Raw genomic sequence first — 19,278 nt, 5'->3', positions numbered from 1 at the left:
GGTTACAATGAAGTCAATCTCGTGTTTGCAGTACAGTTCAACATGTCTGAAAAGGAGCAGGAAGAAGCAGATCTTATTTTTTATGATTTATATCCAACCCTTTCTACATATCACACAAATTACTAGTAATTTGTTCACTCATGCTTTCAATATGTATTTTTTTCATTGTTTTTAATAATAGAGAAAGAGGGTTCGCAAACAGATCACACCAGCAGGTAAGTACATACACACAAGACAAGCACTAATACTAATACTCAGAATGACAAACAACAATTTACATAACACTAAACACCACATATTAACAATTATTTACAAAGCAGTCCAGCAAAGCATGCTGGAAGTAGTTCCTCAGATGCTACACAGCAATTCAATTGAAATTCACTGAAAGATTTACTGAGTGTCTTATTAGCATTTTTTTCTAGGCTAATAGCCCGTGATATTTTCCTAGCTTGTTTTCTATTAATTCATTGAAGAAATACAGTAATTGTAGTATCTGACACCCTACTAAAGCGTTACAATTGTTAAATGGATTTAAAATGAGCTTTCATGGCAAAAAATAAGCTTTTGGAAATGAGCTAGCTTACTTGACACACTGCCATTTTGGGTCGGCCATATCCCTGGCTAGTCACATGACAGCTACTCCTAAATGTTCCCTGTACGTCACTTGGGGACTTGATGAGTTCCAGTCAAGCACGAAGCTGTATCGGGCATATTGTGAACACATTTAAAGCATTATTAAAGGTTAATGGAATGGGCATTAATGACATTGTGCATTTATTTTTTTGTGGAGCACCAGACAACTGAGAACTTGAGTGAGGCATTGACAAAATGCACAGGGCAGACATGTTGTTTTTCATGTGAGCAGTGTGGTGTGTGTGTGTGTGTGTGTGTGTGTGTAGGAAAAAGGGAGTAAAACAGGTTGGTCCAGTAGGACTGAGGAGAAGCAGGTGTGATGAGCACACACCTTGGTAGTCTCAATTCTACCTGCCGAAGAACACAGGTATCATCTTCTGCTCCCTCGTCAAAAGGTACTTTTAAAAATCCTGATTGAAGTAGATGAAGTATGTACTGAAATGTTTCAAGCTGTTTGCTAATATATTTAAACGTATCATTTGGTGAATGTCTCTAGATGTTTGGCGTTCGTTTCTGTTTGGACGCTTTGAACTCCTGGGACTCTTTCTGCTATCTCCATTAGCACTTTCCCTGTTTCCTGGATTTATTCTCCCTTTTTGGGTGCATTCCTGTTTCCACCTCTCATGTTGAATTTTACATTAGCTTACATTTCTAGCTGTGACTCCTAGCCTTTCTTTGTTATTTCGCTATTTTGCATTTTTGTACGTCGTGTTGTTTCATGTGAGCTAATCTTTTGTTAAAGACTGTTGATTGTGCCAGCCACTATGTCTTTGCATCTTGGGGTAACGCTACACAAAATAGCCAATCATAATATCACATGTTTACACTCATAGAATTCAACATACCCAAGAAGGAGTAGGAAGAAAAGTTTGAATCCTACCCCTTCTTCCGCCAACACGATCCACATCAGGACATTTTGAATGGTGGATTTAAAAAACAAAGAACGGTTGCGAGATGTTTTGAGGAAAAAAAATGCTGAAATGTTGAATGTTTAACAGAAAGCTGAGATGTAGGAAATTTCTTATAGCAATTAATTAGTTCCAGACCCGACCGTGATAAATGAATTTCTACGAAGCAGGATTCAATATTTAGGAATGGAATATTTTCGCAGTTAGAGCAAAGAAAACCTGTTCATGACCTTTTAAATATGTTTTTTTTAACATTATAAGAGCCCTCTAGACTTGAAAAAACACCCCTATATAGTCACCTTTACACTCCTATTACCCAATATAGTAGATATAATAAAAGACTTGTGCTCATGCGTGTTGCTGTAAATGTGTTCCGGTGCTCCGGGACTGGGTGGACAAGAAGTGATGTTGGGGTGACAGAGTTAAGTTTTAACTTGCCGTGGGTTACGGCTGCAACATTAGCCCTTGTTAGGAAATATTGTGCCTCTTGTGAGATCATTCCAAGCTGCAATGAAAGCGTGTTGTTCCAGCGATCAAGTCTGGTGCTTGTGTGTCTTAACCAACATTACAGTAACATTACTGACATCTAGTGACCAGTGGAGAATACTACATATCATTACAATGTTTGTAAATGCATCTTCTGAATGCCTTACATTTGTATTTTACTTCATTTAGCCATTTTTATGCTTGAAAATGCTTCATTTAGGCAAAAAAAAAAACCCAACCCAAAATTTGCTTAAATGTACACATTATTTGACTACTAATAGGCCAATTCAAGCACAAAACAGCATGATTTATTAAGATATTTTTGAAACACTGAGTGGCGAGTGATTACTGTATGTCCTTAAAAACAGCATTGTTTCTGTCATATAGACAATCTTTGACCGGTGTTTTTGCTGTAAGTCCCTAAAAACACCAGAGCTCTGCTAACATATGGATGTTTGACTAGCATTTTTGAAGTTGGTCCTTAAACACGTCATAATGAACATCACACAAAGCTGCAAAATTCAAAGCGTAAGCGACATGTTTGGCATGTCTTGAACTACTGTCACTTTGATTTTGTTATCCCAGGATGCAAGGACATGCTTGCAGGTCGGTTCAATAAAGTATTTTGTTCCCAATAGATAAGCTCACAGGGAGTGGCATTACACACAAAAAGGCAAAGTACCAAACCACCGAAGAAGGCTAGGAGAGACCACAAAGGAAAACATAAAACTCACCATGGAAGGTGGAAAAGAAGAGTAGTCAACACTCACCACATCGCGGTTCGAATTCAGTGGCTTCACTCTAATTTTCAAAAATATATTCATTAATAAATCATGCTGTTTCGTGGTTAAATACGGCCTATTATTAGTAAAAAAAAAAAGCAAATTCAAACAAATTGTACATATTTTTTGCCTAAATTAAGCATTTCCAAGCATAAACATGGAGAAATGAACTGAAATCCAAATACAGGCCATAAGGAAGACGATTCAAATTGTGAATGTAGTTTTGTTGCAGCCATAACCCACGACAAGCTAAAACTCAACTCTGAACCCCCGACATCACTTCTGGCCCGCCACCCATTCTACTCCTCTACTAGCATCGGAACACATTTACTGAGACACACACAATCGCAAGTTTTAATTATATCTGAAATGACGTATTTTCTCTGATTATATATACTATATTGGGTAATAGGAGTGTAAAAGTGACTACGGGGTGTTATTTCATGTCTAGAGGGCTCTAATAATGTTAAAAACCATACTTAGACGATCATAAACAGGTTTTCTACATCGTAACTGTGAAAATATTTCATCCATCCATTTATTTTCTATGCCGCTTATCCTCGTTAGGGTCGCGGGGGTATGCTGGAGCCTATCCAGCAGATGGGGTACACCCTGGACTGGTCGCCCAGCCAATCGCTGATGAAAATATTCCATTTATAAATAAGAAATTCTACTTTGCAAAATGTAGTTAGCATGACTGGGTCTGGAACCAAATTCCCGTGATAAACGAGGGATTACTGCAGTACCAGGAAAACAGACCAGATCTAACACACAGGTAACCATAATCCTAGTACAACTAATGCACCAGCAAATAGCAGAAGCCCCAGCTGAACTAAATAGAACCCTAATTACAAATCATACACAGGTGTTCGTCGCAGCTCTCTGTAACCAGAGTAAAGGTGAAGCATTCTGTCCAAACAGGAAACAGAAGAAACAAAAGGAATCGAAGAAAAACCAAAGTGTCAAGTTCAGAATACATTTAGTATGAACAATGTAACATATATGTAGCGTCTTTCACATCACTTAGTAGTGTTTTACAAAGAAAACATCACTCCTGTTTTCTATGTGCTACGTCCACCATCATTTCACTTTAAATTGCTCTGGCTTCTTGTTTGTTAAATATATATATTCTTTGAATGAATGGTTGCCTCATTTTGTTGCAGAATAAGTGGACGTCACAATGCCAGGTGATAAAAACAGCATCCCACCATACCAGCCAAGTGGCAACAAACAGTGAGTGTGCTTTTTATATACTTTTTATATTTCACCATATTCCTTGTAAATTCAGTAGACTGGATTGAGCCAAGCGGACGCTGTTTCATTCTCATCCGTTATGAAGTTAACTTAAGAATAGAGCTGTGTACGTTCTCACTTGAACTTTACTTTAAACTTCAGTAGTAGGTACAGTCATCATTACACACACTGGCCCGCCTCACTTTCTGTTATGTGTCTCCCTGAAACCATTCTCCCTGCAGCCTCTGTTAACTAGTGTAACGGATGCCAGCCTGTGACGCTGTGCAAGTGTACGTTGGTAAAACCTCCCTCCCTCTGCCTTGAGACCACGCGGCCAGAAGCCCGGGCTGTCGACCGCGTGTTCAGCGCTCTCGTCTCCCATTGCGAAGGTCCTGTGTTCGAGCCTCGGAGCGGGCAGTGTGTAGCAGGGCTAGTTACACTAGGAACATTTACATTACAACCCTATTGTAACAGACGCTACCTTCATACTTTGCTATGACTTCGTTCTTGAATTCAGTAGTGTTTCTCACCTACATGGCAGCACAGATTCATCTAACGCTCAGAAATACGCAGTACGCTTCAACGCCTCATCATAGCAGGGTGAAACAGTGCTTTATAGGAGGAAGGAAGAAGACAGATACGAGTTGTTCATTGTTCTGTCTGCCTTCTATAAACAAACAACACTCACACACATAAAGATGATTTAAAAATTCCCTGACAGGAAACTACAGTCTATACCAGGGGTCACCAACACAGTGCTCGCGGGCACCAGGTAGCCCCCCACGACCACATGAGGTGCCCGTAAGCCTGCTTTTCATTCAGGTTTTCAGTTAATAATGAAAGAACAGTAGAAAGAAATGTATTCTCAAACATAAAACCTGAGTTGTGGATACCAGCATTTTGTGAATGTTTTGGTAAAACAAGCATATTTGATCTGTTTGGGTTGAAATAAGGTATGAAAATCATTTCTACAATAAATGAGTGAGGTTGTGGCCATTTTCATCTTCTAAAAGTAGCTCTAGCAAGAAAAAAAGTTGGTGACCCCTGGTCTATACTGTAGTGTCCTAATGTAACCTGCCCTGCTTCGCACACTGCCCGCACCGGGGATCGACACAGGACCTTTGCAATGGGAGACGAGAGCACTGACCACACGGCCAAAAGCCTGGACTGTTGACAGCATGTTCAGCGCAGCTCTCAAGGTAGAGGGAGTGAGGTTTACCAACGTACACTTGCAAAGCCCCACAGGCTGGCATCCGTTACACTAACTCCAAAGGAACCACTATCCATTCTTCACAGATACTCATTCCGTATGTGTTCTATGAGCAAATAAACCACACACACACACACAGACACACAGACACACTTATAATAAATATGATTAAACGATTCCCTGGCCGGAATCTGTCCATACTGTCCCAACTCTTAAATAACCATTCTTCAAAGAGACTGAGTCACCGATTCGTGGAAGCTTTTTTTGGGCACTATTTTGTTAGGCCCAGAAAAACCAAGACATATTTTGGCAATAATTTGTTGAAAACCGAATCCTACAAAAACCGGGGCATACGAAAACCGAGGTATCACTGTTCAACATCATGCAGTTGCATAGCTACTAGGCCGATTCCATTGTAAAAACGTGTATTTAGTTACTGCTAACTTAGCGACTTTCAGCTGAAACACTTGATTTTCGTAAAAAACACATTCATCTCTGTCTTTTGTCTTTTGCTGCAGCCGACACAGGCATAGTGAGCACACGTCCAACCCCGTCTTTTCGTACCACCCAGGAGACAAGATGCTCCACTTCTATCGCTGGAGTTCACCTCCCGGTGTGATGAAGATACTTTGTATCCTGATCATCATCATGTGTGTGGCAGTGTTTGCCTGTGTGGCCTCCACACTTGCCTGGGACTATGATGTCAACACCTTGGGCGGTGGTAGCGGCGGCCTGGTACCAGGTTTCGGCTCATTTGGTGGCGGCAACTTTGGCGGCAACTTTGGCGGCAGCTTTGGCGGCAGCTTTGGCGGCGGCTCTTTTGGAGGTGGGAGTTCCTTTGGTGGTGGCTACGGCTACGGAACGCAGTTGGATCCAAAAGCCGGCAAAGGCTTCATCATTGCCATTGCCGCCATCACCTTCATCGCTGTGCTCATCATTTTTGTGCTGGTGGTGTCAAGACAAAGCGCTGCCCACTCATCAAAGTTCTACCTGGCAACAATCATCATCTGTGCCATCTTGGCCTTTCTGATGATCATTGCAACCATCGTGTACCTGGTCGCAATCAACCCAACAGCCCAGTCCTCAGGGTCCATTTACTACAACCAGATCCGCCAGCTGTGTGCTCAGTACCAGAACCAGAATCAGGCTCAGGGTATCTTCATCAACCAGTACCTTTACCATTACTGTGTGGTGGAACCCCAAGAGGTAAGATAAGATATCATTTTTAATACAACACAAAAACAGCCGTAATAGGATATTACATATATAGTAGATCCCCACTAATGGCAAAAAACCCCAAGTAATTGATATGCCCATACAAATTGACATTTTTGACACACGGCTCACTTCTCCCCCTCCGAACCCTCCTGCCAAGTTGACGTTGACATTCTCCTCCGATTTGGGATCAACACATGCAATAAAAGTGCCTGTTGTAATTATTGTATTGTATTGTATGTATGTACTTTATTTATCCCACAGCGGGGAAATTTACTTGTTACAGCAGCAAGACAAGTAAAGAGAACAGTGTAAAGAAAGCATAGTGTCTACAACATGGTTCAGGTGGTGCAGGTGTTGTAGAGCCTGACAGCGGTCAGTATGAAGGACCTGCGGAACCTCTCCTTCTTACACCGTGGGTGTAACAGTCTGGTGCTGAAGGAGCTGCTCAGGGAAACAACAGTGTCATGTAGCGGGTGAGAGGTGTTGTTCATGATGGATGTCAGCTTAGCCAACATCCTTCTCTCCCCCACTTCCTCCACGGAGTCCAGAGGACCGTCCAGGACAGAGCTAGCTCGCCTGATCAGTCTATTTATCCTGCTCCTGTCCCTGTCCGTGCTGCCCCCTCTCCAGCAGCCCACAGCATAGAAGATGGCTGAGGCCACCACAGAGTCATAAAAGGTCCGTAAAAGAGTCCTGCACACACCAAAGGACCTCAGTCTCCTCAGCAGGTGAAGGCGACTCTGGCCCTTCTTGTAGAGGGCGTGGGTGTTGACGGACCAGTCCAGCTATTAGATTCTCTCTTCAATTTCCATTGTTCACTCACAGCACAATCCATGTTGAAGTCTATACTACGCCTCACGCACGTGTTAAACATATTTTAAGAATAGAATTTATAGTTATTCACCACTAATGAATGGTAATGTCAGATGAGCCATGACTGTCCTAGCTCGTGCTTCTGTAGCCAAACAAACTGTGGTGCGTTCAAGGACTGCCGAACAAAGTGTGAAATCTCAACACTTGATGGGGAAAAAAAAATGTGGGTACTGGTACATTTACAGTGCCCTCAAAAGTTGTTTTTTTTGCTGAAAACTGAAAACATTTGCCAAAAAGTGCAGAGATGAGCATAAAAAAGTCAGAGACAAAAGTTGTATGGACTGATAAATTTTGCTGCTCTGATTCACAGTTGCTTGTTTTTCGCCCAGAGACTCTGGTTTTCATGTTGTTTTCACCTCTAAATGCTGCCTGCACAGGCAAAACCTATCCTACCCAACCTCGAACTGAGCATAGACAGTCAATACTATTTATTGATTGAATAAGTAATGTAATCGAACACCCCTGGGCAAGAAAACACACCTGTCAGTCCAATACTTTTGCTCACATTTTAAAAATGGTTGGCTGCTATCTTCTAAGTGAAGCATGCATCTGACCCAGATGTAAATAACTGGAAAGAAAAGCTGAAAAGCCCTGGTGTTCATCTTTTGATTTCATACCCAAATGTTTTCAGTCTACAGCAAAAATAAATGAATTGACCTCACTGTTTCAGTACTTTTGGGGGGCACTGTAGCCTGTAAACTTGACCTGTATTATTACATATTTACAAAATGATTACCCACTTATGGTGAATGAAATTTTCTGTGGAAAAAATATACAAATAAAATAATAACAAATAATAATAATAGAATTTGTGGGGTTGCGGATTATGAAGTTGTGAAAAAATGACGACACCCCATGAAAACGTCTTTTTGAATCCTATTTAGAGCTTAAGGTAATATAAATAAACAAATACAACTTAAGACATGTCTTCAAAAAACTGCGCAACGTATTTCCGTTCAATTCTTCTTCTAACCCCCAACATTTATTACCACTTGAAATATGTAAGATTAGGTTGAGGTGTATTATATGAGGAGTGAATGGTTAGAAAATTGTTCCAGGGTAATTGTAGGAGGTCAAATTTAAACCTGAGAAGAAATAATAAAAGCTTTCTTTGCTCCTCATTGTTGAAGTGATGGTATTACCATAGTGACATACTGATTGATGGAAATACCATCCGTCATTTGCATTTGAAAACAAGGGAAATTCTGGTCTTCCGCCAGAAAGGTAAAATACAGGAAACAATTAAAACGGAAGGACGCTGGGAAAGAAGGGCAAAATATGGGAGTTTCCCAGTGAAAACGGGAGTCTGGACAAGGACGTATATACCTGTACGTCTGTGAAAGGATATAAAAAGACCTCCGAACAATTTGAAATCAGCTTCCATCTTCCGTTGTACTTCCCACTAAACTGGCAAGACGTCGAGGCCAGACCAGCCTAGCAAGTTCAGCACCACAGCAAACCGCAAGATGCTTCAAGAATGCTCCAAAAATCACGGTTATATTTAGCATCTACTGAAAAATACATAGGGAGGAGTGGACAAGATGAACGGGTGATGGATACTTGGTGGCTTGATGTTGGCGGAATAATTAAATGGCGTCATTTTGCTGAGAGTTTGTATTCCTTTTTCTGCAGGCCATCGCAGTCGTCCTGGGCTTCCTGGTGTTTGTGGCTCTAATCATTCTGCTGGTGTTTGCGGCCAAAACTCGCTCCAGCATTAGGCGCTGGGGTCGAGACCGTATTCTCTGGGAGGAAGTGAAAGTGGTCAGCGATGGTCTACATCACAGCGTTGGAGAGTGGGTGAGTCAGGCTGTTGCCATATATGACTTGGAATGCGAGAGTCATGAACAAGTTGTTCAAAACTTTTTAACTGACTCACGGGTACTTGTCTCCAGTAATTTGTTCACTTACTCGCCCTTGCTACCACTAGCCTAAATTTAAATTAAGGTAATAATTGTCAGTAATTGTTCTCAAACTCACGAGTGCTCAACAAAAACTCGAGTTTCACTGACTCACATATGTGACTCATGGGTGATTGACAAAGACTCGAGTTTCACTTACTCACAGCTGTGACTCACAGATGCTCGACGAAGACTTGAGGTTTATTCACTGACTCATGGGTACTCTGCAAAACCTGGAGTCTCACTGTCTCACGGATGCTTGACAAAGACTCGAGTTTTCCTGATTCACAGGTACTCGGCAACAGTGGCGGTTCTAGCTATGGGCCACATGTGCTCCACAAAGACACTAGTTTCACTGACTCGCGTGTGCTTGATGAAGACTCGAGTTTCACTGTATCATGGGTGCTCCCCGAAGACTCAGGTTTCACTGACTGACAGGTACTCGGCAAAGACTCGAGGTTCACTGACTCACGTGTATTCATCAAAGACTGGAAGTTCACTGACTCATGGTATTTGTTGAAAACTCAACTTTCACTGAATCACGGGTGCTTGACGAAGACTAGAGTTCCAGTGACTAGGGTGCTCGCTGAGCATCTACAGCTCGGCTGTCGAACTTGAGCTGCTTGCCATCCTTGACCTGTGTCTGCAGCTTGATTGGAGTTCACCTGTTGTAAATTCAGGTGTCAGGATTTGGAAAGGACACACTCGTCTGTAACATTGTAGAACAGAATATGGGAAAAAGTGAAGCACTGTGAATATTTTCTAGATGCACTGTGAGATGACTAAAATCCGGTTATTTAGCATCTTTCCTGGACCTGTTCTATATGCTATACAATGGAATTATTTTTTATTCTTGGCCATGTCAAAACAGCTTTTTGGAAAGACATGAAGTATTTAAGTTAGCTGCAAACATGAACGTGGACATCCACCACAGAATCTTGGCAGATTGTCAGAATGTGTGTGGTAATACCTACCAGTTTGCTGATGAAACGACTTTAGAGCAAGGATGACTCTGCATAAAACAATGCCATAAGCAAGATGTGCAGTCTCAAGCATAATCAGCCTTGCCGGGATTTGGTGGGCTTTTTTGTGATTGTTGCGGCATAAAATGCATGATTTCGCTGATTTTGTGTGAAAAGTTACAATGTTTTGAGATTCATTTTTTCAATAACATTTCATCAGCTTGTTATTTCATTAATCAAGTGTTTTTTGTAGCAAAAGAGTTCAGCAAATTAACAAAATATGCTTTATTTGCACATTAAAGTCAAGTTTTTGAACATTGACAATAAGTTAGCAATCCCCCCAGGATGCCACACGCCTTGTTTTAGATGCCTGATTTGACAGTTTTCCCAAAAACTGCAACAGAAGTTAGTGGTTTTTTAGGTGTTTGTTGTGATAGAATTGCAGGAGAAAGTCAAAGTTGCAATAAGAGGTTGTGAGCTTCATTTCCAGTATTCTCCCTTGAAAATATGCAGTAGAATAACAATGTTTGAGGAGTGAGATAGTGTATATATGTCTGTTAAGATGGTTTTCAATGTATTCTGCATTGATACAGTGTATGTTTGGTGTATTTACATACATCTCTGAACCAACACTCACTACAACATTGGGGAAGAGTTGAGAGCGATCTATAGCGGTAATTTTTGTTGGTAAATGAAACAAGAAAGTGAGGACGTGGGTGCGCCATGCAGGGACACATTTGATTGGTTAGATGGTAGTCGTGCGCGTTTGAGCGTTGCTCAGGGACAAATGACGATGACTGGACAAAATGTAGAGAAGTTGCAGAGATTGGAGTGATTGCAACATGGAAATCCTGGAGGTTCTAATGAAAGAACAAGTTCTATATAAGGGTGTCCAAAGTGAGGCTCGGGGGCCATTTGCGGCAAGCAGCTGTTATTTTATTGGCCCGCAGCACATTCTAAAAATATAATTTAACAAGACCAACTAAAAAATGAAAAACAGCCGCAAAAATGGTAAAATCAGCAGTAATTTTACAAGAATAAAGTAAAATATTAAGCGAAAAATCTAAAGAGAAAAAGTTGTAATTTCATGAGAATAATGTCACAATGTATTATGACGTTATATATAATATAATAACAACATTTTAGTCGCATAAAGTTCAAATATTTAAAAAAAGCTGATTTAAAAAAAAAGTCATAATACTATGAAAAAAAATATAAAGTTGTAATTTTTTTTTAATTATGTCGGTGGAAAATATATATAATATTATTGGAATAAAGTCAAAATATTATAACTTATAACGTTTTATAACTTCATTCTGACCTGAACATATCAACAGCAGCACAAGTCCAACACCGTATACTGGATGTGTCTCCAAGTCACACACACGCCCTAGTCCGCTCATCCTGGGAACGACACTTCCTCATTCTCACTACAAGAACACGAGATGCATTCAGGGACACTCCGAACATCACATAAACGGCTTTATCATGCGTGTGTGTGTGTATGTAAATAAACAGGAAGACAAAGAAAAACATGAAGTGGATATTCTTATCACTCACTTCGTGGCTTTTAATGCGGATGTACAATTTGCTACATTTAAGTATGCTGGAAAATACACTGAAAACAAGTAAATTACGTTATGTCTCTGACCGCAACCCCTCATTGCTCATAACACGGTTTAAAGTGTGATTCAAATGTTGTGCTACTATTAAAGAGATTATTTTTAGACTTGTGTGGCAGCTATTAGCTTGATTGACACATTCAGTTCACTTGGAGCTGTTAATACATACAAATATATATAATCCTGTCCTGTCATTTAACTTTCTGTTCATTAAATAATAGGCATATTTCAGACATAGTTGCTAATGGTGATTAATCATGACTAATTCATTTTAAAACTGTGATAAAGCCGATTAAAACTTGTAATCATTTGACAGCCCTAAAAAAAAGTTGCAATTTTACGAGAACACCTGTAATATTATTGGAAAAATGATGTCATGGAGTTAAAATGTTAAATAAAAAATGTTAACATTATGAGATACAAACAAAATAAAGTTGTGATTTTTGGAAAATTGGGCTGGGGAAAAAGCTATGGGAAGTTATATAATATTATGGCAATAAAGTCGTCATATTACGAGAAAAAAAATTACCAAGAACATTTGAGAAGAAAGTTGAAATATTTGGAAAAAAAAAAAAACAGCAAAAATTGGGAAAAAGGAGTAACGACCAAAGTTCATACTATTAATACATTCTTTTACCTAATGTATATCACACGCTGAAATGCTGTTTTTTTCTTGAAATATACAGTATATATAACGTCTTAGCATATCTACATTTTACAGTATGTGGCCATTGCTGGAAGTTTGGACCCCCTTGTTTTATGTGAAATGTATCCTCTGTTGCTGTATAAAAATGGGGAATAAAAAAAATGAAGGAATGGTCTTTTAATATGAGTGGAAGAGGACAACTTTCCTTGGTGGAGGTAACAGAAGTTGAAAGGATGTCACGCTTGGTTTTGTTCTTTGTCATCTGATCTACATTCCAAACATTTCCTAGTCAGCTCAAACGTTGTTTTATGACATTTTTTGTCATTTCTTTCATTTAGTGAGGTGTTTATTAAGCATGTCTTAAGCGTGTTGTGTGTTGGTCATGCCTTGAAATAAATGTGCCAAACATTGACCTCAGGGGAGAGGAGTTTCATGTGAAGTTTCTGGGCGTGGTCAATGAAATGACCACAACGTTGATCCGAATATAAGCGTGTGTGTTCTTTGGGAATTGATGTTGTTCCACAGCACGCTCGTGTGAAGCTGCAGAAGGACAACTTTCAGAATGAGTTTACTTGTCATTCCTGCTGTGTTTTGCAGCACAGAAAAATGGCTTTTCAGTTTCTGTCATGGATGATATTATCTTCAGCTCCTTGTTTATGCGGTACTATTCAGGCATGCTGGGAGGAGACAAACCTGTCTGACTTGCAAAGCTGCTTTTGCTCCTGCTTTCGGTGTCTACCTTCTGGAATGAAAACAATAACGTTGCGTGTGCGTGTGTGTTTGTGTGCGTGTGGGAGCCTCAAGCCAATGGAAACCTCCTAACCCAGGGGTGTCAAACTCGTGCCATGGAGGGCCGAGACAATGTGGGTTTTCTTTCCAGCCGGTCACTAAAGCAGGTGATGTTAATGAGCAACACCTTCAATTTGAGAGAAGGAGCTCATCAATTAAATCACCTGCTGAAGAAACCGGTTGGAGAGACAACATGCAGTGTCTCGGCCCTCCATGGCACGAGTTTGACACGCGTCCTGACCCATAAACTTTTCAAATCAAATTCATAATTCACATCAAATACGACTAATTGATGTGAAAGATGTGTGATGTTACATACACAGCAATCCTCGTTTATCACAGTTAATTGGTTCCAGAACCGACCGTGATGAGTAAATTTCTGCAAAGTAGGGCTCCTTATTTATAAATGGAATATTTGCATAGTTAGAGCATAAAAAACCTGTTTAAGACCTTCTAAATATGTTGTTTTAAACATTATTAGAGCCCTCTAGACATGAAATAACACCCCTATAGTCGCCTTTACGCTCTTATTACCCAATATAGTAGACATAATAATAGAAAATAATACATATAAGACATAAAGAAGACTCATGCTCGTCATGTCTGTTGCTATAAATGTGCTCCAGTGCTAGGGGAGCTGAGTGAGCTGGCGGGAAGTGATGTCGGGGGTTCAGAGTTGAGTTTGGGTTGCAGCTGCAACAGTAGCCCGTGTTAGGGATTATTGTGCCTGTTGTGAGATCATTCCAACCTGCAATAAAAGCCTGTTGTTCTGGCGATCAAGTCTCACCCAACACAACAGTAACATTGCTGACACCTAGTGACCAGTGTAGAATACCACATATCATCATGTCTTTGAATGCGCCTTCTGAATGCCTTATATTTGTATTTTACTTCATTTAGACATTTTTATGCTTGAGAAATGCTTATTTGTTGGCTAATCATAGGCAAAACAGCTTGATTCATTCATATATTTGTTAAAAACCGGTGATAGAGTGAAGCCGTGAAATTCACAGTGAGAACAACAGCAGTGTTGCTGTCATATACAGTAGAAGGTCTTTAACCAGTGTTTTTGCTGTAAGTCTTTAAAAAAGCAGAGCATTTTTGCAGTTGGTGCTTAAAAACATCAGAGCTCCTGTCATTTAGAGGATCTTTGATGAGCGTTAACAAAGTGTGCCTGTTTCAATTCACGATTTTCTGACCGTATAGTGACTATATGACTGTAAAGTGAATATGTTATATACAAAATAAAGGTCAATCAGCTCCTGTGTTGAAAAACAAACCGTTGTCTGTAAAATGAAAGTGAAACTTCCTGACATTCCACAGGTGAACAAGGTGTCCGGCGAGCCAGAAACGCTGCTGAATGACTACAATGATCAGGTGGGGGCCCCTCGAGGTTACTTGGACCATAACAAGCCCATTTACATGCCGGGGTAAGACTTGAAGCTGGAGTCTAAAGAAAATGGCTTCATGGTTTACACTGACAAACAAAGATGTGGCTAATATTGCAGGGGTTCTGATGTTTCTGTGGACGGCACGAAGCTCAGACTGAAGGATTTTGACACCGGTGCAGATTCAGGAGACGACCTTGAGGAGGAGAACTTTAGCAAGTAAGTACTGTACTTTGCAATATTTCATTTTTTCCATTCATTGTTAAATATATTCATGTCGATGAGCTTCTGCAAACGTTCACAGGATTTAATGTCGTTGATCACGTGACATTGACTAATGATATTGACTGGACCAGGGGTTGGCAACCTGCGGCTCCAAAGCAACATCCCTCCAGCCTCTTTGTGCCGGCTCCCTTCGCAGAGCTCTTTTTTTTAACACCGGAGTGAGGGAAAACAGTTCAAAAAAGTATTGAACTGTTTTTAAGACCGTGAATGCACTCTGGATGCGTTCTGACTGGTGATTGGATGAAAGCAAGGAAGGGAGAGACAGCATTGCGGCATCTACCGTTAGACACAGACTCTTGTGTAAATTGACATACTGTACAGTCGTCGCTTGCTACACACGCGGTTCGAACACAATTTTTCAAAAATTGATGAATGATTGCCGTTTCGTGGTTGACTATGGCCTATTATCAGTCAAAAATATTGAAAGACAAGTGATATGTAGTATTCTGGTCACTAGGCATCAGTAATGTTATATTGATGGGACATAACATTATACTACATTACCTTAACACTGCATGGAGTCAGCCATGGCATGTCTGACATTGAGTGAATAGAAGCGCTCCTCCCATTCCATGTGGAAGTGGTAAGTTTTTGGATTCTTACTTTGTCCTTCTTCCCCACACAGTTTGAAACACTTTAAGCTTAGAATAAGTAAATTGGAGAGGCCAGCGTTAGCTCGGTAGCTTGCTATGCTAGCGGCGGCAGTCTCTTATGTCCCTGCAGTGATCCTGTAGTCTGTGCAATGTGTTGTAAACAGAGAACAATAGGAGTGTAATAGGATGTTATTTCATGTGTACAGGGCTCTAATAAGGTTAAAAAACATATTTCTATGCTCTCACTATGAAAATATATTGTATTTATTATTATTGAATCCTACATCTTAAATTCACTTATCACGGTCAGGTCTGGAGTCAATTAACCGTGATAAACGAGGGACGACTGTATTGTGAATGAATTGCAGTGGAGAAGGCATGCTTGTGTGGGTAAAGGGGACACTCATGCAAGCAAACACGAACCCGCCCCCTCCCGAACTAAACAACATATCAAAGCGGGCACCTGAAACACCGGCTAAGTCAGTGAAAAAAATAGTGAGAGACATTCTCTCAAACGTGTCCTGGGTCTTCCGAGGCCTCCTACCGATCGGACGTGCCCTGAAAACCTCCCTAGCGAGGCATCCTGACCAGATACTCCAGCCACCTCATTTGGCTCCTCTCCGTGCGGAGGAGCAGTGGCTCTACTCAGTTTCCAGGATGACAGTGCTCCTCACCCTATCTCTAGGTGAGAGCCCAGAAGGCCGCGCCAGATTGTAAAAATATAACATAACAAGAAAACAAGCAAAAATGGAAAAATCAGCCAAAACTGTGATTTTACCACAATGTCATATTGTGTTGTCATTTTAGTAGCATACAGTTGAAATATTAAAGAGACATTTTTAAAAGTCATAATATTATGAAAATAAGCAAAACAATTAGGTTGCAAAAAATTTTTTTGAACTATGCGGGGAAAAAAAGTCATAATTACGAGAAAATTGACAAGAAAAAGTTGAAATAGTTGGGGGAAAAAAAACCCCTCCCTTTAAGAAATTAAAAAAAAAAAACTGCTGTAATTTTATGAGCATGAAGTCTAAATATTAAGACAATTATAAATAATTATATATAATTATGAGGAATAATAATTTTAAAAGTATAGAGTTGAAATATTTAAGAAAACTGCAGGACTATATAAAAATACATTATAAATAATATTCAAAATATTAAAGAAAAATGTTTAAGTTGGAATTTATGAGAAACAAACAAAAGTAAATAAAACTGTAATTTTTGGTAAATTTGGTTGGGGAAAAAGTTATAACATTATGTTCTAAAATTATGGGAATAAAGTCAAATTTACACACAAAAAAAGCTGAAATATTGGAAAAAAAAAACAAACAGCAAAAATGGGAAAAAGCAAAGACGGAAGTTCACACTAATACGCTTTTTCATCTGTATCACAAAGCTGAGATGCCATTTTTCTTTTAATCTATGACTTCTTAGCATATCCACGAGTTGCTTTACAAAACGTCAAAGTGGCCCTTGAATCCTTTTTTCAGGATGCGGCCCTCGCTTCAAAAAGTTTTTGCAGCACGGACCTGTTTAGTCTGCATGTCAGACTGACGTGAGTGGTTCCCGTAGCTGTACGTTTCCTTGACATCTTGTCAAACTCTCACACCTGACAGTTCGCCTCTCCCGGTGCACTACAAAATGACCTCTAAACTGTCAGTCATCATAATACGCAATGTAGACGACTTCTTGATGAGGATGTTTGATCCAAAGGTGTTCAGGTGAAGGTATTGGTGCACAGTTCCCATGTTGCTCATATTACCAAGACCTGGACGCTGATATGGAGTCTACTTCTAGCACAGGTTACTCCCGGATGAACGCTAGAGCTTTCTGTTTGTCTCTGCAGGTTGTTTCCCTCCATTGTGGATGAAGAGGAACGTCTGACCTACAAGCAAGAGTTTGACCGGGATTACCATGAATACAAGAGAATTCAGGCTGAGCTGGACAACCTAAACCAGCGTCTTGCGTATCTGGATGGAGAGCTGGACAAACATCCTGAGGGCAGTTCACAGTTTCTTGTAAGTCAAGTAAAGCCCTTGTTTTGTATTTGAGGCAATTGTACACGACAAAGATGTGTGCAGTCAAGCAATGTCAAAACATCGATTGCCCCAGTTCTATGCAGGAGGTCCTCCTCTACGTTCCGTTCCTTCGACTGCAATCTGAGTGAAGTTTTAGTGTCGATACGACCGGACTTACGGCTAAAGTAGATGAAGCAATTTCAGTAGAAATGACGTGTGCATGCTGAAGCTGACCTGAAATGTAGAATGAATGTTGAAATATCCTAGAAATTCACTGTCAGAGAATCGAACCAGCAACCATCAGGTTGAGAGACGAAAGCTCTCTGACGTTGTAATTGTCCATTCATTTCCAATGGAAAAAAATGACACAGAAAATATTGAATAATGGAAAATAATGTTTTTTTTTTCTAAAATCCTGATAGCCTGAATGAGCTGAACATTTTGATGGTTGAGAAACGTGGGAGGAGTTAGCAGGCAAAACAAATGGCGGAATTTGAAACAGTAGAATGTCAAAATGGAATATAATTGTTGAAATGTGTAAATATGTTGAACCATTCCACTTACCACCTGAGTCATGTCACCCTGTGGAATAAGCGGAACATTGTAATGTAAAATGACTTTTCACCAGTAAGGGGCACCGTTTAATTTTTCCCCATTTGTTTTTAGTCTGGGAATTTGATTGTTGACTCAATTCGATGTTGAAATGTATAAATAATAAATAATCCATTCATTTTCCAAAGGAAAATTGTCAGAAAATATCACAGTAAATGTGGTATTTTTTTTTTTTTCAAAATAGCCATGAGAGGAGTTTGCGGGGAAAAAAATGAGGCGGAATAAGTATTAGTACAAAAATAAATAGATGAAAAATGGTGTACATTTTCACATGAGCTTTCACACGGTAACAAGCATTGCCAACTTAACAGTGAGTTCATCTTTCGCTTGGACTGCTTTTCAACAAGGGGTGTTAGTTTTATGGGGGTTTTTTACGTGCTTGGGCTGCAAAAATCTGGCAACCATAACCGCCAAAATCCCACCAATCGCGCGACTCGGACCCAATTCCATTTAAAAACAGAAACCCACTGAAAATGTTAACAGTTGAAATGAATTTGTATTTTGTGTTCAGGATGCCATGGATGAATACGTCACACTGAAGAGTGTGAAGAAAGTAAGTGGAAGTCCAAAGTAAAAATACTGCGTTCTTCTCCATCTTTTTCTGATTGTCGCCCCTTTTCTCTCCATTTTAGAGCCCAGACTACCAGATCAATAAGAGACGATGCCGATATCTCAGGTCCAAGCTTTCGCACATCAAAAAGATGATCAGTGACTACGACCATCGGCCTTGAATTGAACCTTCAGCGTTTATGCATGAAATGAAAACCATTAAAAAAAAATATTTTTTTTAAAGATTCCTCACAATCCTTAATATATTTTTAAACTTAAGGGAGCATTTGAGGTGTTTTATTTTAATTTTTTTTTCCAGTTGAGCCCATTTTAATTCCTCAACTAAGAACAACTTTGAATAAGGTTGAAAATGTTATATTCATACACCAATTATATATAAATATATTGTATGATTTTTTTTTCTTCACCTTTAAAATATATTGTAAATTTGCAAACAATATTTGGTTTACATGCGTATTTGTATTTTTATGGACATTTAAATAAAATGCATTACAATGGACATATTGCATTTTTATTTCAGTCTAACAACCAACTAACTACCTAGCGCAT

The 19,278-nt window shown here is 39.8% G+C and overlaps 1 protein-coding gene across 1 annotated transcript; it reads left to right on the top strand.

The window, feature by feature from the left end:
- The first annotated feature begins 915 nt into the window (after positions 1-915).
- oclnb (occludin b) lies at positions 916-19,228 on the top strand. Its single transcript, XM_054774301.1, has 9 exons — positions 916-1,028; positions 3,973-4,042; positions 5,771-6,458; positions 8,976-9,140; positions 14,584-14,690; positions 14,769-14,867; positions 17,376-17,547; positions 18,671-18,712; positions 18,792-19,228. The coding sequence occupies exons 2-9, from the start codon at positions 3,990-3,992 to the stop codon at positions 18,888-18,890; spliced, it is 1,425 nt and encodes a 474-aa protein (XP_054630276.1). The 5' UTR covers positions 916-1,028; positions 3,973-3,989; the 3' UTR covers positions 18,891-19,228.
- The last annotated feature ends 50 nt before the right edge of the window (positions 19,229-19,278 follow it).

Source organism: Dunckerocampus dactyliophorus, chromosome 4 (genome assembly GCF_027744805.1).
Source record: "Dunckerocampus dactyliophorus isolate RoL2022-P2 chromosome 4, RoL_Ddac_1.1, whole genome shotgun sequence".
Classification (NCBI taxonomy): domain Eukaryota; kingdom Metazoa; phylum Chordata; class Actinopteri; order Syngnathiformes; family Syngnathidae; genus Dunckerocampus; species Dunckerocampus dactyliophorus.
Note: the sequence above shows the minus strand (reverse complement) of the source record. Positions and strands in the feature narration are given on the sequence as shown.